This window comes from Labeo rohita, chromosome 12, assembly GCF_022985175.1.
Source record: "Labeo rohita strain BAU-BD-2019 chromosome 12, IGBB_LRoh.1.0, whole genome shotgun sequence".
In the NCBI taxonomy this organism is placed as follows: Eukaryota; Metazoa; Chordata; class Actinopteri; order Cypriniformes; family Cyprinidae; genus Labeo; species Labeo rohita.
In genome coordinates, this window is record NC_066880.1 from 24,997,873 (window position 1) to 25,023,117 (window position 25,245).

General features: G+C 34.7%; 2 protein-coding genes across 2 annotated transcripts in view; both read left to right on the forward strand.

Annotated features, from left to right (window-relative positions):
• ank3b (ankyrin 3b) overlaps positions 1-2,971 on the forward strand; it is a 120,998-nt gene extending 118,027 nt beyond the window's left edge. The window contains 1 exon segment of the mRNA XM_051124506.1: positions 1,723-2,971. The gene's annotated coding sequence lies outside the window, so the exon portion shown is untranslated.
• A 2,392-nt stretch (positions 2,972-5,363) lies between these two features.
• ccdc6b (coiled-coil domain containing 6b) lies at positions 5,364-23,683 on the forward strand. The gene is made up of 9 exons (XM_051124517.1): positions 5,364-5,617; positions 8,806-8,955; positions 11,995-12,123; positions 12,211-12,314; positions 12,567-12,727; positions 14,118-14,274; positions 14,635-14,735; positions 16,485-16,606; positions 20,615-23,683. Exons 1-9 carry the CDS (start codon positions 5,384-5,386, stop codon positions 20,795-20,797), a joined length of 1,341 nt encoding a protein of 446 aa, XP_050980474.1. The 5' UTR covers positions 5,364-5,383; the 3' UTR covers positions 20,798-23,683.
• Positions 23,684-25,245: the final 1,562 nt, after the last annotated feature.

Sequence of the window (25,245 nt, forward strand, 5' to 3'; positions counted from 1 at the left end):
TGATTAAACTCCATCTCATTTTCTCTTCCAACTTTAAATTTGTCTGACATTGTTGTTTTACCTTTTTTAGTAAAGAGCGTTTGACTTTCTTTGAACATTGGCACTTCCACCTCCATCATGTGTTACCTTTCCAACGTGACTACGTATTGCGTGTTGAGCTACTGTAGTGCAAGACGAGCAATTGTGGTAAAAAGGTATATACATTTTAGGTTTTTTTTTAGAAAATGACACGGAACACGAGGCACGATTTATCGCATGAACCAGTCACGTTTGAACATAAGTCATATCCAATCATATCGCGATGGAGGCATTGACTCCTCTTATGTGACTCCATTCATTCTCAGTTACCCCCCACCAAACTCACTACACGCTTTAGCGAGTCTATTAAATCTTAATGGGCTCAAGGGAGGCAAGTACAACGCTGTTTTAGTGCCATGTTAAAAAAGATTACGAGATTAAAGTCGTAATATTTCAAGAATGAGGTCGAAACATTACGAGACTAAAGTCGAAAAATTTCAAGAATAAAGTTGAAATTGCGAGATAAAGTTGAAATATAACGAGAATAAGGTTGAAATATTATGAGAATGAAGTCGAAACATAACAAGAATAAAATCGAAACATTACAGGAATAAAGTCTAAATATTTTGATAATAAAGTTGAAATTACAAGAATAAAGTTGAAATATTGTGAAAATAAAGTTGAAATATTTTGAGAATAATGTAAAAATATTACTAGAAACAAGTAAAAATTACGAGACTATATTAGTAGAAATATTACGAGCATAAAGTCGAAAAATTTTGAGCATAAAGTCGAAATATTACAAGAATATAGTAGAAATATTAGAATAAAGTTGAAAAATTTTGAGAATAAAGTTGAAATTACAAGAATGAAGTTGAAAAATTGTGAGATAAAGTCAAAAGTACGAGAATAGTCAAAATATTACGAGAATAAAGCTGAAATATATTATGAGAATAAAGTTGAAACATTATGAGAATAAAGTCGAAATATTACAAGAATAAAGCTGAAATATTACAAGAATAAAGTCGAAACATTATGAGAATAAAGTCTAAATATTATGAGAATAAAGATGAAATATTATGAGAATAAAGTCAAAGGATTACGAGAATAAAGTTTAAATATTGCGAGAATAAATTTGAAATATTTTGAGAATACAGTCAAAATTACGAGACTATAGTAGAAATATTACGAGCATAAAGTCGAAAGATTTTAAGCATAAAGTCAAAATATTACGAGAATATAGTAGAAATATTAGAAAAAGTCGAAAAATTTTGAGAATAAAGTTGAAATTACAAGAATAAAGCTGAAATATTGTGAGAATAAAGTCTAAATATTTTGAGAATAAAGTCAAAATTCCGAGAATAAAGTCGAAATGTTTCGAGAATTAAGTCGAAATTAGCTAGATAAGATGCTTATTCCTTGGCTGGGCTTATGTAGAGCCCTTTGAAGCTGCAGCAAAACTGCAGTTCGGACCTTCAACCTCTTGGCTCCCATTGAAGTCCACTATATGGAGAAAAATCCTGGAATGTTTTCCTCAAAAACTTTTCAACTGAAGAAGGAAAGACATGAACATCTTGGATGACTTGGGGGTGTGTAAACTATCAGGAAGTTTCTATTGTGGAGTGAACTACTCCTTAAAAGCAATGCGATGTTATTAGATTAATAAAATAAGTGAATATATTCCTGTATGTCACTGTGTTTCAGATCTGAAAGTGTTTCAAAACCATTTTCCTACAAGGAGGATCATTGGAAACGCGCAGGAGGTCAGGGGATGAAGATCGTGTGTCTGCAGCTTTCATAAAAACAAATGGTTTTCAGTCTGACGACTTTTGATTTCGCATGAGCATGAAAAAAACTTGTTTCTGTCAATAACACGGAACGACTAATGGTCGAGAGGACTTTGTTGGTGCAGCGTTTCGATCGACTGGGGGCGTCCTATGCGAGACGCTCCACGGCAGCGCCCAAGCACTTCCGTGACCAAAGAGGCCACGAAACTTACTGCAGATTGACAGAAAAGGAGGGACTCGTTTGAATCACCTTCTACACTCGCCTTACATTTTTTTCCTCTCGGACCCATAATGTCGGGGTGTATAATGCTGTTGGAGCTTATGATGTACATAAATTACACTGTATAAATTCGAAAGTGGCTCACGATATTGTTAATGCACTGGCAAGTGTGTAGGAATGAACTACCAATTCTGATTCCAATTTTAAGGGAACGCTTCGGTGTAACTTCACATGCACTTGTATAATTATAAGCAAGAAAAATGTTTGTAAATGAAAAAAAAAAAGCCAGCTTGATTTTAACAACGGATGTTTCTTTCAAACCTACGGCGGTTTTCGGTGGTACGAACATTGGAGCCGTTGTAGTTCTGTTCAAAGACTTCTTCAGAGTACTAATATTTTCATGCATGTGATTCACTTTATTTTGATTTTTCTAAACGGCATAACACAAGAAAAGGGGAAATGCTGTTCTGTATGTATACACTCACAGCCTTGCTAATGCTCACGTTTTTTTTAGAAAGATGACACTATCACAGCACCATTGTTCAGCTTCACTAAAATACACTGTGTCCCATCACATCACAGCGGCGGGTTCCCTATGCAGTTACAGATACAGATGAAATCTGAACGATCACCGGTATGCATCATGTTGACTGACGTGATGCACTTTTAACTGTTCTCATGTGTATTGGCTCTAAGATGTAGAAGTCTTTCTGTCAACCTGTCATTTGTAATCATTCTAGCAGTGTATTACTACTTTTTAAGGCTGCTGTGGTTTTGGGGGAAATTTTACTTTGATTTTGGTGCATTGAGAAATCACCCAAGCATTCATGGATGATAGATCTGGTAACAAACATATGTATGGGAAAAAACAAAAAACAAAAACAAACATACACTGGATGATCAAATTAATTATTTAAGCTTATAATAAATTGTGTTCAAACCCTCACTGTGTTTTCTTTCTTGTTCAACTTTGGAAGCTTTGGAACATTTAAGGGGAAATCTTGAGATAAAAAAAAAAAAGTCATGTCCTGGACATATTCTAAAGAAATAAATATAAATATTTTAATATTTATTTGTTGGATTGTGACATTATTTAAATTAAAATTAAACACATTTTCCTCATGGTGTAACTGAGTAATAAAAATCATAAATGTTGCCCTATTATTAGGTGTACATAGAATTGTACTTTACAAATATACATTAAATGTTAATATATTGTACCTGTTGTTTTTTTTTTCTTTACAGTAGATACACAGAATCTGGGGAAGAGTGGTTAAAATGTTCTTGATCACCATAAAATGTCACTTCCTAATTGTTCTTAAAGTAGTCTTCACTTTTTTGACACTTCCAGTCAAAAGTTTACCAGTAAGATTTTGAATGTTTTTTAAAGAATCCTCTTCTGCTTTCCAAGCCTGCATTTATTTGATTCGAAGTACAGTAAAACAGTAACATTTTGAAATATTTTTACTATTTAAAATCTTTCTATTTGAATATATTTTAAAATGTATTTTAATCCTGTGATTTCAAAGCTGAATTTTTAGCATCATTACTCCAGTCACATGATCCTTCAGAAATCATTCTGATTTGCTGCTCAAAAAAACATTTATTATTATTATTATGAAAACAGCTGAATGGATTCTTTTTCAGGTTTCTCTGATGAAAAGAAAGTTCGGAAGAACATTTATCTGAAATAGAAATCTTTTGTAACATTATAAATGTCTTTATCATCAGTTTTGATCAATTTAAAGCATCCTTGCTAAATAAAAGTATTCATTTCTATAATAAAAATTACACTGACTCCAAGCTTTTGAGTGGTATAGTGTATAATGTTACAAAATGCTGCTCTTTGGATCTTTCTATTCATCAGAGAATCCTGAAAAAAATGTATTTAACTGTTCAAAAACTATTGATAGTGTGTGTGTGTGTGTATGTATATATATATATATATATACACTTTAATCTATACTTTATATATCAGGGGTGGCGAACATCCGCAGCCCTGCACAGCTTTGCTTCAACCCTAATCAAACACACCTGAACAAGCTAATTAAGGTCTGAAGGGTTAACAGGAAGCTATAGGCATGTGAGTATTTATTAAGGTTTAAGCTGAACTCTGCAGGCCTGCTGCTCTCTAGGGCTGTTGTTTGCCACCCCTGTTATATATAGTTTAGATTTTGAGGTGCAGTTCACACATTAAAAATAAATATTGTGTCATGCTTGAAGCAGGCACACTCAAGCTTCCTTTTTCTATATTTATGAGCACTTACATCTTAACTGAAGTCTAACTTTTTGAATTTTGAACATTTTGGTCGCGTGGACTTTATATGTACGCACAAAAATGATGGGAGAATATTAAAAATATCTTGTTCTCAAAAGATAAACAAGTTGGAATGACAAGATGAGAGTGAATGACAGGATTTTTGGATTAACTAACCCATGTTACTTAGTTGAACATGTATACGAGTTAAATCTTTTATCTGACAAGAATTTTATAACTTTAAAACATACCAAAAACAGGCCCTGGTGTCCAGCTTCCTTTGGCTCAACTAGTCAATCTGTAAAATGTAGGTTCAGGTATATATATATATATGACCCTGGACCACAAAACCAGTCTTGAGTCGCTGGGGTTTATTTGTAGCAATAGCCAAAAATACATTGTATGGGTCAAAATTACAGATTTTTCTTTTATGGCAGAAATAATTAGGAAATTAAGTAAAGATCATGTTCCATGAAGATATTTTGTACAATTCCTACTGTAAATGTATGAAAACTTAATTTTTGATTAGTCATATACATTGTTAAGAACATTATTTGAAGAACTTTAAAGGCAATTTTCTCCATATTTTGATCTCAGATTCCTGACATTTAAATAGTTGTATCTCGGCCAAATATTGTCCTATCATAACAAACTATACATCAATAAAATTTTTCATAAAAAATGACCCTTATGACTGGTTTTGTGATCCATGGTCACATATATATATACATATATATATTTGAAACTGACTAATCCAGTAACCAAATATCATTGTGATTGGTCCATCCATATCAGCGCTGAGAAAATTAACATCTACCACATGAGGGCTAGCACGCTCTCTGCGTGCTAGTTCAGTAAACGCTTAAGCAATAATTTACACTTTTATAACGATGTTTTGAATTCGAACTATAGTAAGGACTTTAAACGGCAGAATTATTACCAAGCCCCACTATGTTTCAAAGTCCCGCCCACTTCCAGAGCGAATCGTTTGAAAGAACCGATTCGCTCAGATGAATCGAATCACTAGAGGTCGCTGTAGCGACTCGCATCCTCCAGCAGTATTTCATTCCTCATTCTCTCATTGACTCATACTGATGCTCAATGATGGCGGATAGTGCGAGTGAGAGCGACACGGACGGAGCCACCCCTCAGTGCTCCTCATCCTCGTCCTCCTCCATCCTCATCTCTTCGTTCCGTCTAGAGGAGTTGTCGAACCGCCTGGCTTCTTTACAGCAGGAGAATAAAGTGCTGAAGATCGAACTCGAGACGTTTAAACTGAAGTGTAAAGCACTGCAGGAGGAGAATAGAGACTTGCGCAAAGCCAGTGTCACCATAGTGAGTCATTCACAAATGTTTTTACACTGAATACTTATTTACCTGAATGAAACTTTAAGCGAATAATAAGGAGTTTAACCATTTCGTGTGTTATTTAAACACATTAACAGTAACTGTTACAATACATTTACGGTTCACTGAAGCTAATGTGCTAATGATTAGCTTTTATTGTCTCTTATTTTCCGTTACGTCTTGTTAATAATAATAATAATAAAAAAAAAAACTAAACAAGCACCTTTTTGTCCCCTTTTAGTGACTCTGTTGATGTTTTGGTTGTGTTTAGAGTTTAAGAAACTGTCAGTGAAATTGTAATACTAGCATGAGCTAGCAGCACATGAATTAGTTAATTTGGGATAAGAATTACTCAGGGAATATCAGCTTTATTTTGATACAGCAACGTTATATAACTTTTCCTTAGTTAAGTAAACTAAATCAGTATCTTTATAAATAGTTAACAGAACTAGTGTGAAAACGTGGTATTTTGAATTGACATTACAGTTAAGTACAGTAGCATGTGCCAAATGTTCACGATCATTATAACTCATAATATATTAACATACGCAGTATTGCCGTGTTAAAAGATAGCTCGCTTTGGTTAGTTAGTGATTATTCTGTGGGTACGTTATGAGTCATCTGGTCTCTTGACTATTAATACGTAGTAGTACAGTTTACCCCTGTAAAGCTTGACATGAAATAATAGTTAGAAATATATATATATATATATATATATATATATATATATATATATATATATATATATATATATATATATATTTATCAAGTTTCAATTTATTGAACGTATAGAGAAAATATAAAAATTAATCTAAAAAAAGGTTTCACATTTTGGATCATATAACCTGATATATTAGAATTTGTGGTGCGTATAGTATGAATGTAGAGGTTTAGAAATAAAAAAAATGCCTTAATTTTATTCAGAAGACCAAGCTAAGCAAAAATATTCAAATTGATGTTATTGCTTATATTTTTATGGACAAAAAGTAAGATGAAATTCTGATACCTTGTAATTTAAACATTTGAGATCTATAACAGTATAGCAGACTACTTACATAGAGTGCGTATAAATGTCATATTTGTCACTCTATATATCCAAGTAATGTCTTATTAAGATGATATTTAAATGCTTAATTTTATTATCAATTTATTATCAGTTGTGGGGACAAAACACATTGCAATCCAATGTAATGATGATTGAGGGATGATGTGCATTTTAACATGACTTTACAACAACAACAAAAAAAGATTTTTTGCTAAAAAAAAGCCTAAGTTGCTTCAATGCAGTACCTTTCATCTTGAAATATTACCAACAGTATGAAAGTTATTCTTACATTTACTGTATAAGAAATGTTTAAAACTTTAGAGCAAAAAGACAAATGTAATAGATTGTGTAGAACAGGTTTTTTTTAGCAAAGTTTTGTTTATGTCAATAGTTTAGAGGCCTTAGAAATTCATGTATCAAATATGATACTGTAGACTTTGTAGGGTTAACCAAATCTAGCATGCTCATTGAGTAGGTAATGCAAATCATCATCTGAATGATGGTTTGATTTATATGAGCATGAAATAATGATGATGTACTTGTGCTACAGTACTGTAAAACAGTACAGCATAATCTTTCATGAGTTGTTTTGGTTGCTAGTTAATATTTGATGATTATCTGACAGTTGTTCTTGTGTGTTGTCAGCATGTGTTTATGAGTTCAATCAGAAGTGAGAAAGCAGCTGGTCTCTGGCTTGATAAGGTTTTTTTCACCCCAGCACTGAGTTCTTTATCATCATGCATTTTTTTTTATTCTCTCAGGGTCTGCAGATGGCTTTTAATAACACCTGTATGTAGAAGTAACATCTTTTCTGTTAAACTTTCAGTTCCTTATATGTCATGCACATGGGTTTTGGAGTGCATTGTGAATTGGTTTTTACAAGCCAGATGAACTTGGCTTGCCTGTATAAATTGTCCTGAAATGCCGTCGATTTATCCTCATTCATGATGTTTTCCCAAGCCCAGTTTTGCTGCTTTCATCATTTCTTTAAATTGTTGCAGCTGCATTTAGAAACCGACTTCGTGCTTGTAAGGTTTTTGTTCTGCATTCATTAGTCAGGAAGGCCATTTTATGCTTGTTATAAGTCAATCTGATTCTATGCAGGTTGTGAAATATCAAGAAGTGTTGCTTTATGATTCACCCAGTTCTAGTACCATATGACACTAAGAACTCCACTGTCACACAGTTAAGCAATTCTTCACAATATGCTGTGCTGGTAAAAGGTCTTGAGCAAAAATGTGAATCCTTGTCTACACAATGCACAATGGCTTGCACAAGATACAATGATATTTAGAGGGACAACTCTTAGAGAGCAAGTTAGGAATAGTTTACCCAAAAATGAAAATTGATTGAAAATTTACTCTCCCTCAGGCCATTCATTATGTAGGTGAGTTTCTTTCTTCATCAGATTTGGAAAAATTTCGTATTACATCACTTGCTCGCCAATGGATCCACTGCAGTGAATGGGTGCCGTCAAAATGACAGCTGATAAAAACATCACGATAATTCACAAGTAATTCACACAACTCCAGTCCATCAGTTAACACCTTGTGAAGCAAAAAGCTGCATGTTTGTAAGAAACAAATCCATCAAGGTGTTTAAACTTTAAACCATTGCTTGTAGACAAAATAACAGTCCATAATCCATAATAATGCTTCCTCCATCTGTTGTCCTCTCACATCAAAATCCACCAACGTATTTGTTTAGAACTGTTTTAGACTTTTTTGTTTTGTGATTGATCTGTTCATATTTTTCAGAAGACTTTTTAAATGTAATTTATGGATAGAGTTTTCATATTCAAGCTGGAAGCAGCAGTTTGAAATTAAAAAATATCTCAATTAAAAATAAAAAGTTGCTCCAGATCCATTTTGATAAAGGAACGAACACATCTACATCTTGGATGGCCTACATTTTCAGCAAATTGTCATTTTGGGTGAACTATTCTTTAAACAAAAAGCTTTTTGTTCATTTGTTCAAAGTATGCCCATTGTATACGCATGCAAAGTACAGAAATGTGTTTGTTGCTCAGATTCAACCATATAAGGTTAATGAAACACAACTAACTGTTACTGATGTATTTTCAGCAGCTGTTGACTAACATCATTGTGCTTTCTAAAATATATTTTTTTAGCAAGCGAGAGCAGAACAAGAAGAAGAGTTCATCAGTAACACCCTGTTCAAGAAGATTCAGGCCCTGCAGAAAGAGAAAGAAACATTAGCGGTCAACTATGAGAAGGAAGAGGAGTTTCTCACCAATGAGCTATCTCGCAAACTTATGCAAGTAAGTGCTCAGCTGTTGTTTGGTATGTGAATAGGATTTGTTTTCTGTGCTATGCACTAAAGGATGGGCGCTAACATAGCTACATTTTCCACTTTCACCAAAGCATTGAGGGTTGCATCAAAAGAGCAAATGTAGAGCACAAGTTAAAGTAAAAGAAGATGGTTTACACCTTTTGCGTTCAAAGTCCTAGTGATAAGTCACTGAGGGGGAGTACAGGAAGTGTTGTTCAAGGTTTGCTCTGTAAGCGGCCTTGACCAAACCTTCTGGGATCATTTAAACACACACAGCCTTGTTAAGAGTGATAGATTGCAGTTTCTGAGCTCACCTACCAAGGACAAAGCTTCCTCAAAAAGCCTCTCCCAGTTCCACCATGCTTTTGAGGTTTATACAGCTTTGCGACAGTGATTCATGCACTTTAAAGGGAACTGCTTTAGCAATGCCGTCTTTAAGGAACTTGTTATAGCTTACAGGGTCAGGGGAATTCTGTTTGTCCTCAATTTTTGTGGAACATGAGAGAAAGAGACAGAGATGGATTGGGGAGTAGAGAGCTGCAGAGAAGCATATGGTCACCTGTGGTTATACACATTTCATCACAGATGGGAAAATGTTGAGTCATGGTTAGCAGTTTGTTGGAAGTGCAGCTGTAAGCACTCAGACTCAACAAATTCCAGCTATAGTTGGAATTGGAGAGCGGTTTTATTTGAAAAACCAAAACCAAATGATTTTCATGATGTCAGCTCCAATCTTCAGTGTCTCATGATCCCTCAGAAATCATGCTGATTTGGAGCTCAAGAAAAGTTTTATTATAGGGATGCACGATATTGGATTTTTGCTGATATCCGATACGCCAATATTTTTTTTAACTCGTATATCAACCCAGTATATTTCCTTTTGTTTGGAAACAACACCAAGTCTCTTCTATGTGGAAATTATAAGCTAATTATTTGTAATTTTGGTTACTTTTAAACTTGTGTTGTCACGCTACGAACATTTTGCCTTTGATACGATACCGGACTAAAATATCACAATACTAATACTGAACCCATACTAAGAAAAAAAAAAAAAAAACAGAACAACACGAAAAGTAACTGAATCCAAATGGAGATCATAGTTTTTTTTTATCTATTAAAACAAAGCATTTCATCCCCACTTTAAAATAAAATAAAATAATAAAACCTATTTTATGATATAGTAATTTAAATTTACAACCACAGTTTATATCATAACATAGTCATTTGTTGTTATTTTATCTTTATCAATAAGAACCTAGATGCAAGGAACAAACTAAAGGACAACTACAATAAAACAAAAACAATGAAATAAAGAGGGCCCTATGAAATCGGTTTTATTTTTTCCTCAGATTCCATTTAAATTTTTCTAGACTCTATTTTAATGGTTGCATAAAAAAATATTTAGCAAAAAGCATTTCTAATTAATTTAAATCATGAAACTTGCAGAATTTAACGGCAATTTATTAAAAGTTTTAAAAAATGATGTTTTTAAGGCCCTGTGAAATACGTTTTATTATTTTTCTCAAATTCAGTTTTTTTTGTGAATCTCTGTTTTCCATTAATTTTCTGGATTCTATTTTAATCGTTTCATTACTTTTTAATAATCAAAAGCATGTATAATGAATTTATCAAGGCGCTACAGTGAACAAAAGTACAACAACGCTCATAACTCCTAAACTGTCAGTCGCTCAGGTGTCTTATGTTGTTGGAACCCTTGGCTCATGCTGGACAAAACACACTCAGATTTGTTTGTGAGCAAAATTTTCTAGTATTTTGGATTTTTGGAAAAAACTACTTTTGTGAACTATTCATAGGTATTTTGCCTAATCGGAACCAAACTAGTGCAGAAAGATTCTCTAGAAAAACGTTTAACTTTTGCCCCGCCGTCACAAAGGGGCGCCAAAACGTTGAAAGGGGCAGGGCCACTTTTAGTAAAATGCCTATAACTCGGCATGACATATCTCCGCCAAACTCAGAACACTTATGTAAGAGCTCAGTCTGAGGTCACAGGAAAAAAAAATTGCTGAGCTTGGCCACTTGTTGGCGCTATAGGAGGGGAGAAAAAACATAAAAATGGATATAACTGCACAACCATTTATCCCATCAACATGAAAATTGGTGTGCATGGTCTTGGTCTAAGTTTTTCAGTCAAACTGGAAAAAGCCACTGCAGTACAATTCTCTGGACTCTCTCTTATCAAAAATGTTGAAATTTACCCTTTGAGAAATTTAACCCAAATTTACCCCAAATCCTATAAAGCCTGAACAAAACCCCAAAACTATACGAAACCTGCTGAGCACATGCAACAGGTGATTCTAAACAAGCATGCAAAGTTTTAAGGGGATCGGAAGACAGCTGGCACTATATATATGTGTGTGTATATCTATATGTGTCATGTTTGTGATTTATTTTTTTATGTTTTTTGTTTTTTGTTTTTTGTTTTGTTTTTATTCATGTAAGCTATAGCTTATGACTTTTAAATCAAAACATACTCATGATTTTATGACATCAATTACTGCTTTATTTAATTAGAAACAGTCTAAATGTTATTGGTGTATTTTACTTTCATTTTATTAGAAGTAGGCCAACAGCGCCCCCTGCGGAATTAAAACTTCTTAATATCATGCATCGCTAGTTTGTTACTATAATCAGTGTTGAAAAGGGCTGATAATATACTATATGGAAAAAAAAAATATTAGCACTTTGTCTAAAATTGCCCCCTATACCCTTAAATAGAGTACTATTGGAGAGGATGGCCATTTGTAGTGGCCTCCGAAACCATTGTGGATGTTATCGAGTGCACTCATTTAATCCTATAATGCACCGCAATAACAAGTGTACAACTGATGTACACTCAGCAGCTAGAGAATACCCAAAATGCTCTGTGAAAAAGCACTTTAGTAGTGGAGCTGCCAGTTTGCTAAGTTTTGCATTGATTCCAACACATTCTTCGTTTCTTGAGCAGGTTAAGTCTGGCACGCATTATTTTCACAGTTTTTAAAATCCGTTTTCTCCATTTCTTGCTCAGTTGCAACATGAGAAAGCCGAACTGGAGCAGCACTTAGAGCAGGAGCAGGAGTTTCAGGTCAACAAACTGATGAAGAAGATCAAGAAGCTGGAGAACGACACAATCTCTAAACAGCTCACCTTAGAACAGGTAACTCCATCTGATTTTTCGTAATGAATGCTAACTGATTGTTTTCAGTTCTTTGCATATATTTAAACTCTTTTTGTGTTCTTTTAGCTTAGACGTGAAAAGATCGACTTGGAAAACACTTTAGAGCAAGAACAAGAAGCTCTTGTGAATCGGCTATGGAAACGCATGGACAAACTGGAAGCAGAAAAAAGGCCAGTACAGTTTTGTTGTCAGAAGCTGCTGCTTTATGTAACACTGCCACGGCTCACCTCAGATATATAAACACCTTGTAACTGAGAAAGTAGTGATGCCACTTTGAATATTTGAAGTGCCCTACATGTGCTGAACACCTGCTTATGTGTTTTATAGGTTAGTTATATGTGTACATTTTCTTTCCATCCTGACTTTTAGTGGTTAGGTTGAAAGAAAGAGATTTACAGATCTGTTTTGTTCCAACCCTGCAGGATTCTTCAGGAGAAGCTTGACCAGCCTGTCTCTGCGCCGCCGTCCCCAAGAGACATCTCCATGGAGATCGACTCACCTGAGAATATGATGCGACACATCCGATTTCTCAAGAGTGAGGTGGAGAGGCTGAAGAAGAACCTCCGCACTGCAGACCTACAGCGTAAATACCAGAATGCATTACACTTACTCTTGGCCTTTTGGCAATTTTTAAAATAAAAACTGCCCATAATTACGTCAACAGTATAGCATGCAATTAATCAAATTCATTCTTTCATGAATATTCTTGCAAAGAAATTATTTGTCTTTATAATCTTTTATCAAAATGTAATAAATTGCACTGCCCCAGAAACAATGTCACCTAGACCACAATGTATTAAAATGATCAAAAGTGACGGTGAAGTCTTGTTTTCACCATTGTAGCCTGGTGTTGTTGTTTTTTAATGGTATTACATTTTATGCCCACTAGATGGCAGTATATACCTGAACAAGAAGAAAAGTGACCAGGTCTTGTGGCCTTTTGTATGTTTAAGTCTATGACACCATATGGTGTCAATTATATCAAAGCGTGGATTTGTGAAGAGTTGAAGTAATCACAAGTTATGCTGATCTGTTATCACAAGACATTTTCAATGTTTCAGCAAAACCTCATCAGTGTCAACTACAAAATGCAACCTTGGTGACATTTAAATAAACTTGCATATGGTTAATAAATGTAGGATTCGAGCGAAAACATTTTTCGTTACTTGAAATGATATATATATATATATATATATATATATATATATATATATGTATGTATGTATGTATGTATGTATGTATGTGTGTGTATGTGTATATATGTATATGTGTTTATTATTATTATTTTTATTATTATATATTTTTTTACTTTTTTAACACATCAGCCAATTTAAAATTTTATTTAGTTTAACTTGATGTAATAAAATAACTAAAACTAAAGTAAAATCAATTCAAACTATATTACATATTAAAAAAGGAAGAAAAAATCCTAATAAAAATGACAAAAACGCACAACAAAAAAGAAAAAAAAAAGAAAAAAGACATTTTAAAATATATTCAAATAGATAAATGTTACAGTGTTTCCTGTACTTTGGATCAAATAAATACAGGCTTGGTGAGCAGAAGAGAATTCTTTATAAAAACATTAAAAATCTTAACGGTGTAAAAACATTTGACTGGTAGTGTAAATATAATATTAAAATATAAAGGACAATAAAAAACACACAACTCTTGCATGCAAGTCATTAGTGCCCAAAAGCCGTGTTTCCACTGAGAGCATTATTGCATAGAATCTGTTATTGTGCTAAACTTAACAAAAACTATAACAGTTTTTCAAAGATTCTAAGATTCTATTGTTGAACATGCGGTATGCTGTGTTGCGGCAAGTGAAAGTTCCAGAACTTGCACACGGTCATATGCTTTTTGTCATATTGATCTCATTTGGTTGTCTCATGGTTGTGAATGTGAACAGGTGTACTGTGACTTTGCCATAAAGATAAGCTCTGCTCATTGCAGTGTTTGTGTGTTTATAGATACAGAGAAGAGGGCTCAGTACATAGAAGAAGAGCGTCACATGCGGGAGGAGAACATCCGCCTGCAGAGGAAGCTCCAGAGGGAGGTGGAGCGTAGGGAGGCATTGTGCCGGCAGCTCTCTGAGAGCGAGTCCAGCTTGGAGATGGACGATGAGAGGTACCCACAGCCCAAACATCACATGTAACACTAGAGCCATGCATATGTATTGTCTATGACAATGGTTGACAGCTACGTTTCTGGAGCCCCCAATACTGCACTTCACCTAATCAAAACTGTGATTGTAAGAATATAGAAGATTATGCAAGGCTTTTGGAGTCCGCTGCCAACAACAGGCCTGGCCTAACCAGCCAATGTACCAGCACGAAAAAAACATTCAACATGGTACTATATAATTATCATTTTTGATGAAATCCCAGAAAATATTGTCTGTGTCACACCTACTGCTTCACTTAGACGCTCTGTTTTATCAGTTCATTTTCCTGATGAATATTTTAACCTTTACTAATTGTTTTGCAGGTACTTCAATGAGATGTCCGCTCAAGGACTACGTCCCCGTACTGTATCCAGCCCCATTCCCTACAGCCCATCCCCATCCTCCAGCAGACCCATCTCACCAGGTACACCACACTCGCTTGAAAAATATTAAATGCATCTTTGCTGATTCACTTGATCATTTTCATTTGTTTTTGAAAATTGTTTGAGTGTATGAGTCACAGATTCTATCGTGGTATTTTGTAATAATAAAAACAATACACTGGTTACTCAAATTCATGAGAGAACAAAAGTAAAATTTTTCAATTCTTCATAAACTGACATAGTCAGATTCAGTCCCCACCTGTCTTCAGGTGCTGGCCAACATTTCTTAAAAGAACAGAACATTAAGGACTGGATCTTTCAAGGTTCAAAGTTACAAAATGCATCAATAAAAGTGCTTCAGATGACTCTGTGTTACTATATTGCTAGTGTTTGATAGATGTTGGTCAATTCTTTTTACAAGGCTATGTTGTTAACATATTCAGTTTGATAGCTATGTTTCCATTATTCTGTTTTTATGCGGATTTTGAAGTATCGCATCAGAAACAAGTGATGGAAATGCCACATTTCGAATAAAAATCCCTTAATTTGCAAAAATGTTTTTACGCTCGATTGAGGTGGTTTTTGACTTGTGTAAAGAAGGGTTAATGCGAATAATGGGAGATGGAAACGTATTTGCCGAATAAATTCCTTCATACGCATCAAAAAAAGTCATGACTGCGCTATGGGACGGCAGAACCCATCTAACCAGTGGACCGATCTTGTTCCACAGCATCTGAAATGTTATGGTCATTCTGAAATGCCTGAGCAAAGTCTGTCGTCAAAGTATTTCTGTATAATTGCCTCCCAGAACTGTCTTACACAACTGCATTCCCAAACAGTAGGGCTGTTCGATTCTGAAAATTTTGGAATCAAGTCCAATTCTGATTCCTGGTTCTGGAATCGTTGAGATTTGATTCCAAGAATCGATTCCTCACGGTTGTTTTCGATTCTTGTTTTCTTTTTAGATTGGAGGAACCTAATTTCGCCATGACTATAGGATATACAGGTCTTAGAAAGTAGCCTGATCATAATATTAAGCTTTATTTTTAAAAATTAAGATACATTTCTGTATTTAAATTGAAATTTTGTCTGCATTGCACATGAAATTAGTCATAGCCAACAGCGCAGCAGTGGACAACTGGACATGCGTTTATTGCATGAATAGAACAAGGCACGTTTCGGCTGAATGATGTGTACTTCAATGCCGGTAGCCTATGCTTTGTGCAAAATTAACAAACTGAAACAAAATAACCAGAACAACAACACTGATATAAGAGCTAGTAGTTTATCTGTCAAATCAGATGAGCTCTCAGCCAATGATCTGTGCTCTCTGCGTTTTCTTTCAGAATTATCATTGAATCGTTTTTAAACTGGTGCATTAAAATGATCTGTCTGAAAGAATCTTATTAGCAGGCAAGGCTGCATCCACAAACTCAAATGAGCTCAGTACCGACTCCTTTCATTCAGTTTATTTTCGTGAATCGATGTTCAGCAACGTTAGTAATTTTGGATTTAAACCCGATTTATGTAGTGATAGCCAATTTGAGTATGAATGTTCTTTTAGATCAGATATTTTCAACGCATTAATCAAAATTGCAAAACTGAATGATCCACTAATGTTAATGTTTAGTTAACTTACTGGCTCAAGTATGTACATGTATTTGTGTTAATTTGAACACAAATACATGAGGATTTGAATTTCTAATCTTACAGAACTCCCTATGTATTGTTGTTGCCTTGAAAATGGCAACCAGTATATCGCTGATTTCTGTACATGGTTTGTTTTTCAGGGTTGTCATATGCAAGTCACACAGTGGGCTTCACCCCGCCAACTACACTGACCAGAGCAGGCATGTCCTACTACAATACACCCGGCCTGCACGTCCACGTAGGAGCCTCACACGGCATTGCAGTGAGTTTCTTCTGGTCTGCGCCATCATGATTGTCTGTTTTCCCTCACTCTCTCTCTTAAGCCTTCTTCCCTAGTGTGTGTACTATACTTGTTCAAGTTTGGTTTACTTAAAGCGCACATGACCCTTGTAAGTCTACGTACTTGGCTGTACGTATGCACAGGCATTCACGTCAAAACTAACGGCACATCACACTATGAAAAAAAAAAAAAGTTGATTCATTTACAAAGATTTTATTTTGAATAAACAGCTGTTATTACATCTGTTCAGACTAGATATTTGCATACTGTCAGTGTAACAGTTTTTTTTTTTTTTTTTTTTTTTTTTTGTATTGGGGGGTGTTCTAATCGCTTTTGTCACACTACAAAGAAAACTGGCCAACCAGTAAGATTTGGGATTTCAGCCACAATTTGGTGGCTCAGGAACAGAGTATTGTACTAAGTGACAGTCATTATCAGTGGAAGAATCCAGAAATGCCTCCCATTAGATGTTGTTTAATACATGAAACATCATGGTAAATACAACATTTCCTCAATGACAGTGCTGCTTTGTGTACCAGTTTAACTGGTTTCTTTCTGCAATTCAGTATGCATCACCTAATGGCAGAGAGTAAATTTACATGTTCATTTAGCTTGTCTGAATAGATAAATAGCATGGGTAAAATTGTTGTGGCAAACATTTTGCATTGATATGTACAGGCCTTAAAGGTTCACTGAAATGCTAACGCAGCATCGTTGGCATCATTTTAACTGAAACAGGAAGACAGGATGAGACATGTCAAGTACCCTCACCCTCTTTTTTTTAAATAGGCAGTAGTGTTTTGTTTATATCACAGTTTTACCCAGAGCTGTTGAGCTCAGTAAAGGCGCATAGAATGTGCTTTTGTGTTGACAAAGATGCATCATGGGCAGTGGAATAGGAAAAACATTTAAGAAGATGGTAGTTAACTTCTTTTAACTTGAGCGTCGTGTTTTTGTAATGCCATTTAATGCATGGGGTGCTACAAGAGACATGATTGCAACAGTCTAACGCTTCTGGGTTTACATAGAATAAACAATGGAAAAGCTGCGCAATCATGCAGAAAAACCCGTGAAGAACTACGTATGTCTGATATTTCATGTTTGCATCATGGTGACAGGCTGAAAGCTGCTGTTCATTGTTTTTACAGAACATGTATAATTAAAAATAGTCTACTGGTGTTACACCTTCAGTCAATTACCTTGACTTTTGAGATTTTATTTTTTTTTAAAGCATTTTCTACATATTATGTCTGAACATATCATATGTATGAGACAAGTTTGAACAAGATATAGTTGTAGTTCATGCATCTTTTCTGCAAAGATATTTATCAAGTGATTTGTTTAACATTTACATAATGTTGACAGCTTCATGTGTGGTGCACGTGGAATAGAACTAAAAGCACTAGTAAAGAAAAGGTTACTTGAATCATGTTGTAGTTACATTTTCAAGTTGACTAGTTAAAAATCGTAAAAAAAAATCAAGATTTAGTCAAACGTTCTGAAAAAAATGAAATTTAAATTGAGAGAGCAAGTGAGTTTGCCACAAGATTTTGCTAGTCTTTACGTTGGCAATTCAAATTTGCCACATGTACCTACAGAAAGCTGCTTGATTTGAAGGTGACTTGTACAGTACGTGAGCTGTGCTTCATTCATCACAACATTATCATCAGTGTACCGTGGAACCTTTTTACCCACCTAATTTTACTTGAATTTTGCTAATGTGACCACGCCTTAATAAACAACTTACCTAACAGTTCATCCAGGACAGCTTTCTGCAATTTTCTGCAGAGTCATTTGAGTAGGTAGCACGGTTTCTGTGTGTGACAAGTCTTTACTTTATCTTGATGTGATGTGTTTATTATATGCAAAAGGTCATTTGGATTACATTTCAAACGTTTGTGACCTGGTGTTTTGCAGAAAGCAGCCTTTGTTTCCATTTATCTGAGAGCCATAAGATGATGTAAATGACTACTTTACTACATAACCTGTCCAAAAAACAACCATAGCTCAAGCCAAGTGTTAAGAGTTTGAGAAAGTATTTTAACATCCAGGTCATTTAAATTCAGCATCACAAGTTATAGGGATAGTTCACCTAGAAAAATTAAAATTCTGTCATTAATTACTCTCCCTTATGTCATTCCAAACCCATATGACCTTTGTTTATCTTCGGAACACAAATTAAGATAATTTTTATGAAATCTGAGAGCTTTCTGAGATAGACAGCAATGCAACTGAGATGTTCAAGGTTCAAAAAGGTAGTAAGGACATTGTTAAAATAGTCCATGAGACATCAGTGGTTCAAGCTACAAGAATACTTTTTGTGCGCAAAAAAAACAACAACGACTTCAGAAATTTCTTCTTATCCATGTCTTCAACCCTCAAAGACTGAGACAGCCGCCCGCGGCTAAAAATAACTATTGTTCTTAAATATTTAATAACCGCTAATCCAATCTTTTTCTGTATCACTTTTGTCATATTTGGATATTCAGAGGCTCCGTAGTAAATGTGATTATTTTGATTGCATTGATTTGTCAGAAGAAACCAGTGCATTTCGTTCCTCTGAGCTAAACTGGAATGATTGTTGATGCTTAGTCCCACCCCCGTGCCCAGATTGGTTCAAACTCTCATCTATCCCACCAATAAACATAGGTTTTGGACTTTTGAACCAAGAATGTTTCTTTGGAAATTTGAACAAACTCAAAGAGAAAGAAAAATGCATCACGCATGCATGAAAAAACACAAAATAACATGACAGCATTTGCATGACAGCACTTGCATGACTGCACTCTCTGAAAAAGCACAGAAAAACAAACGATAGAGCACTTTGACATAAACAAACCAAAAACAAGGATAAAACAGTGGTACATATCTGATAAAGCACTGGAATTTATGTTTTCACGTGGCCATGCGTTGCCTGGTAACACGCGGAATACAGCCAGCGGATTGATCCATTTGGCTGTTATATTATGTAAATTATTCTTACATAGTTTAGAAAGATCATTTACACACTTTTATCTGTTGCACTAGTTTTTCTGTATATTTTCCTCTCGTTTTGTGCATAGTTTGTGACTCATTTGCACTGTTTGTATATTTGTTGCACAAGACTTTTTGTGCAGTTGTTTTCACTACTTGCTGCACTGTTTGCGTTTGTTGTTCATACTCTGAAATTATATTCCTCTGGAAAAAAAACCCACAAACACTCTCTTTGTTATTATGTAACACTGTTTTCATTTACTTTACTTTCTAAACCTGTTTGAACACGTCTATATTGTCAGTAAACTAAATAGACCTGGTTTTCACTGAAAAGCACCTTTAACAATATTGTAATAAATGGCTATAACTTGCTTGGGGAATGTTATATGTGACCCTGGATCACAAAACCAGTCATAAGGGTCATTTTTTGTTAAAATTGAGATTTATACATCATACTTAACTTTCTAATGATTTTTTCCATAAAAAACAAAATCAGTCATTTTGACCCATACAATGTATTTTTGGCTATAAAACTTAAGACTGGTTTTGTGGTCCAGGGTTACATATGTAGACACGATTTTATTTGGAAGTGTAAAACACCCAAATACAACTTTCTAAAGAAAAAAATCCAAACTTCAGGACTTTCTGTTTGAGCACACAGTAAAAAACCTCCAATTGTTGCTTGCGATTTTCTTAAAGATTCAGAAATTCATTCATTCCTAGAGAAGACAAAAGAAAAGTTGGGACTTTAAATGAGCTAGACTGAAACTTCAGTTCTCCTGTTTACAATGATATATAGCACTTAATGCTGACTGCTAGAATAGGTCTAAAAAAGCAAAGTGCAGGCGTGTCAGGTGCCCCGAAAATGTTCTAGGTCTTTAAGGGTTAACACATGTTCATGAGAATACCACGACGCATGATGTGACAGATGACAAATATTTTGTCATATTGTCATATCTCATTATCTCATGACCGTTTATAGATTATTGATTGTATTTATTGTCCATTCTCCCACAGAGACCCTCCCCAAGAAGAAGCAACAGTCCAGACAAATTCAAGCGGCCCACACCCCCTCCTTCCCCCAACACGCAGGCTGGCGTCCAGCCCCCGCCTCCCCCTCCACCCGCCTTGCATCCGACATCATCCCAGGCAGCTCCACTGCAGCAACAGCAGCCGCAGCAGCAGTCCTTGCAGCCATAGATCAATGAGCCATCGGAGGGACTCGAAACAGAGCTGCTTCACTGTAACATCCCTCAAGCCAAAGGCTTAACAATCCCCAGTGTCTTCATCCTCTCGCACTGAAACCATTCATCTGTCTTGTGTTCATAGTTGTGTGTATGGAAGCGTTTATCGTGTCCACTTAAGATGGAGTGTGAGATGAAGGCACTGAACATCTATTCAGTGTATAGCACAGATTTAGCAAGTACTTACTGCTTTGGCATCGGCGTGTGTCAAGCGATCTCTAGGAGGTTGCTTCGTCTTATACGGACAAAAAATACTATTATGGAAATGATGTGGTCATATATTTTTCATAGTTTAATATTTTTCCAGTGTTCAGACCCTTTAAAAGTGTCAAGCAGAGTGGACCAGCAGGACATTACAGAAAGCCACAGCTGTGCTCCTGTGCTCTAGATGGAATCGTGGTCAAAGCAGCTAATGGACTTTTAAGGATAAAACTGTGGCTCTGTAACCAATTCTTGGTTAATAATTCATAGTCAAGTGTCTCCGAAAGTGATAAAAACAAATGAATCATCCTGCTTATGCAGCAATATGCTTTTGGGAATTACCCCATAAACGCATTCAGAAAGCAAGATAGCAAAATACTTTCCATTTGCGATGAGTCTCCCAAAGAACTGTCCAGGTCATAGTTAATCCTAAAATCTGAAAAAAAAAAAAAAAAAAATTACAATTATTTCACACCAAATTCCTATTACTATAATACAAAAAGTCCAATTTGTCATGAAAATAACTATGAAGGGAAAAAAACAAAACAAAACATATATATATATATATATATATATATATAAAGCCTCCATTTATTTGATTTAAAGTATAGCAAAAACAGTAAAATTTCACGTTTTCTGTTTAAAATAACTGTTTTCTATTTGAATATATTTTAAAATGTAATTTATTCCTGTGATCAAAGTTAAATTTTCAGCATCATTACTCCAGTCTTCAGTGTCACATGATCCTTCAGACATTCTAATATTCTTGCTGTTCAAGAAACATTTATTATTATTATTATTAATATTAATATTATTATTATTATCAATATTTAAAGCAGTCAAGTACATTTTTTAGAATTCTTTGTTGAATAGAAAAAAACAAAGATCAGCTGGAAATAAGCTTTTGTAACATTATACACTATACCATTCAAGAGCTTGGAGGTCGAATAATTTATTTACTTGGGGGAAAAAAATATAGAAATTAAAACTTTTATTTAGCAAGAATGCTTTAAATTGATCAGAAGTGATGATAAAGACGTTTATAATGTTAGTGGTTTCTCTTTCAGATAAATGCTGTTCTTCTGAACTTTCTATTCATCAAAGAAACTTGAAAAACATTCTACCCAGCTGTTTTCAACATAATAATAATAATAACAATAATAATAAATGTTTTTGAGCAGCAAATCAGAATATTAGAATGATTTCTGAAGGATCATGTGACTAGAGTAATGATGTTAAAAAACAGCTTTGAAATCACAGGAATAAATTACATTTTAAAATATATTAAAATAGAAAACAGTTATATTAAATGGTAAAAAATATTTCACAATTTTACTGTTTGTGCTGTACTTTGGATCAAATAAATGCAGGCTTCGTGAGCAGAAGAGATTTAAAAAAAAAAATATTTACAAATGTATTTAGATTTAGGAGCAATACATTTATTTTTACATTGTGGCATCATTTTAATGGCAAGCACATTTTCCTCACAGATTTACTGTAATGGAAAAAATTATTTGTGCAAAAAAAGAGTTGCTGATTTTTTTGTTTTGTTTTTGAATCGATTTTGAAGTGAAATATGACCTGGACAGTACGCAACACCCTAGTAAGTGACTCACATGAGAACGCTCTGCGGTAGATGACTTGTTGTTTTGCTCTGCTGTGGATGCGATACATTGTTGGCATCTGCCAGACTTTAATCTTCCAGGTGGGTTCTAAAAGTTTTTTTTATATTCGAGCAAGACACTTTAAATGGTGTACATTAGAAAAGACTAGTATGTGTAGGGGGTTTGTCTAATTTCTCATTTCAAACACAGTGATAAACAGATGTCTGGTACCACTGTTCATTTTTTTTTTTGTTTTGTTTTTTTTCTTTTCCCCTGAATATACTGAGTTATAAAAGTGAGTTTGAATAACTGTGCAAGGAAGTGAGTTAAACCATGTGTAAATAGACTTTTGTATTCTTTGGAGGTACTTTTTAAAAGCGTTTCCTCCACTAGTGTGTGTTTGTGCACTTAGACCTTCCTGTCATTGGTGAGCTTTAGTTTTCAACCATTGTCAGGATTCTCTCAAGAGTTACCAAATAAATCGCAAATTGAGTTGGTGCAGCTGAACATGCCGAATGAGAAAACGAGGAAGCGCTTCACATTTACTGTGAACAGCCCTCATTTAATGCGGATCAAAGCAAACCAATGATTCATTTCCTGGTACTAACCAGCTAAGTCAGTTTGCGATAGGCCAGGTGGACGCTAGGCCATGAACAACCTGTCACAAAAACATCACTGTGTTTTGCTGCAGCAGTGCTTTTCATATATATAGTACAGGGTGTGTCTGTAAAGTCTTTTCATCTTTTATTCTTTACCGTGTATTCTTTGAGAGCACAATTCATTAGATTAAGCAGAAGAACCAGGAATATATTTACCGTTTCACTATTGTTTACCTTTTGACTGTCGTCATTGTAAATATTCATGTCTTTGTATAGAAACTGAATACTTTGTTTTAAAATTACACGTTCCTGCCGATTTCAGTTTTACCAGAGCTACGTTTTGTCCTTTCCCGCTCCACCCAGCTTTTATTTTTGAGACTGTTGACGAATGAATGTATCGTTTGCTTATTTTACTGCTATCATAAATAGATGGGACACCTTTGAGCCTTAACTTACTGCGGTATTGCTAAATGTAAGCATCGTCTGGCTTTCCCCCCACATCAGACTTTTAAAGCCTTAATGTGTGGTTGAGTTATTCCGTGGTTAGATTCAAATTTTGATCCATTACAAGCAGGTACAAATTTTAATCCATCATTTGTAAAGCAAGAACATGCTACATGATGTCATTTTGGTTATTAAAACAAACATTATAATCGTAACTGAAGAATTGGTGTGCAAACTCATGACCCTGCACTGTCTTTCCAAATATTTCTTTCCTTTATGAAGCTAAAGCACTTTTTAAGTCACTCTGGATAGAAGCATCTGCTAAATGCCTTAAATATAAATGCTTTGACGTGATTGAATTGCATTGCAAATGCATCACCTCTTCACTGTGTCAGCTGTCAACAGATGATATTGTTACATCAACTTCAATCTCACTGTTTTTCCCCATGTTGCAAAGTAAAAGTTTCAACATAATTCACATAACGTTTTCAAGAAGTCATGTATTCCTATAGGTATTTGAGAGATTTTGTGGGAGTATTGTGAGGAAACCTTTCTGGCAGCCTTTGATCTTTTTTTTTTTTTTTTTTTTTCTTCTTGTTCCCACGATCTGTTTGTTGCACTGAGCTTTATCTTTGCCGTGCATTCCCGTTTAAAAGACCTTGGTTTGATACTGTGAGAAATTTAGCAAAAGAGCAACGTCAGTGTCTGTCCCACTGGCAGAATCTCAAGGGCCTGCTTTGATGAAGATGGATGATTTGAAATGTGCATTTTAAAGTTTGTGTTTATGTGTGTGATCACAAAACGGATAGTAAAGAGCTGGAAATTGCATGAGAATAGCCTGATCTTTTGATCTCAGTTGCATGAGAATTGTAATAATACAGTACACTCACACTACAAAATCCTATTGCTTTTCTATTTAAGTAGAGATATTTGGCCCTTGAATTCATATTTATCTTTATTAAGGCATTTTTGTAGCCATATACAGATTTTGAGGGGTTAGTTTAATCAGATGTGTAAGATAATTGCATCTTTTATCTCACAATTCTGACTTTTTTTTTTCTTCTTCAGAATTACGAGTTTATATCTCGCAGTTTTGTAGTCAAATTCAGCGGTTCTGACTTTTTTCAGAATTGCGTGACACAAACTCACACTTGCGAGTTATGACTTCAGAATTGCGAGACATAAACTCGCAAGTTTATGCGAGTTTTTAATATGTAACAAAAACTGAAAGATAAACTCATAATTCTGAATTTGGAATTGTGAGATATAAACTGAGATTTCTGACTTTTCTCAATTCTGACTGTTCACAATTGTGAAATTATATCTTAGGAAAAACCAAAGTTGTGGGATATAAATTTAGAATTGAGAAAAAGACTTAAGTGACATAAAAATGCACAATATTCTTGCTATTTTATTTTAGATGTTATTATTATTATTATTTTTAATATATATATTTTTTTATTCTGTGGGAGAAGCAGGGTTTCAAAATTTTCCTTACACATTCATTATTTGTAAAAGCACAGCATAAACATTCTTCAAAATATCTTCTTTTGTGT

Coding starts and splice junctions, on each gene's coding strand:
- ccdc6b (XM_051124517.1), top strand. CDS start 5,384: ATGATGGCGGATAGTGCGAGTGAGAGCGACACGGACGGAGCCACCCCT. Junction 5,618..8,805: donor GCAAAGCCAGTGTCACCATA/GTGAGTCATTCA, acceptor ATATTTTTTTAG/CAAGCGAGAGCAGAACAAGA. Junction 12,124..12,210: donor AACAGCTCACCTTAGAACAG/GTAACTCCATCT, acceptor GTGTTCTTTTAG/CTTAGACGTGAAAAGATCGA.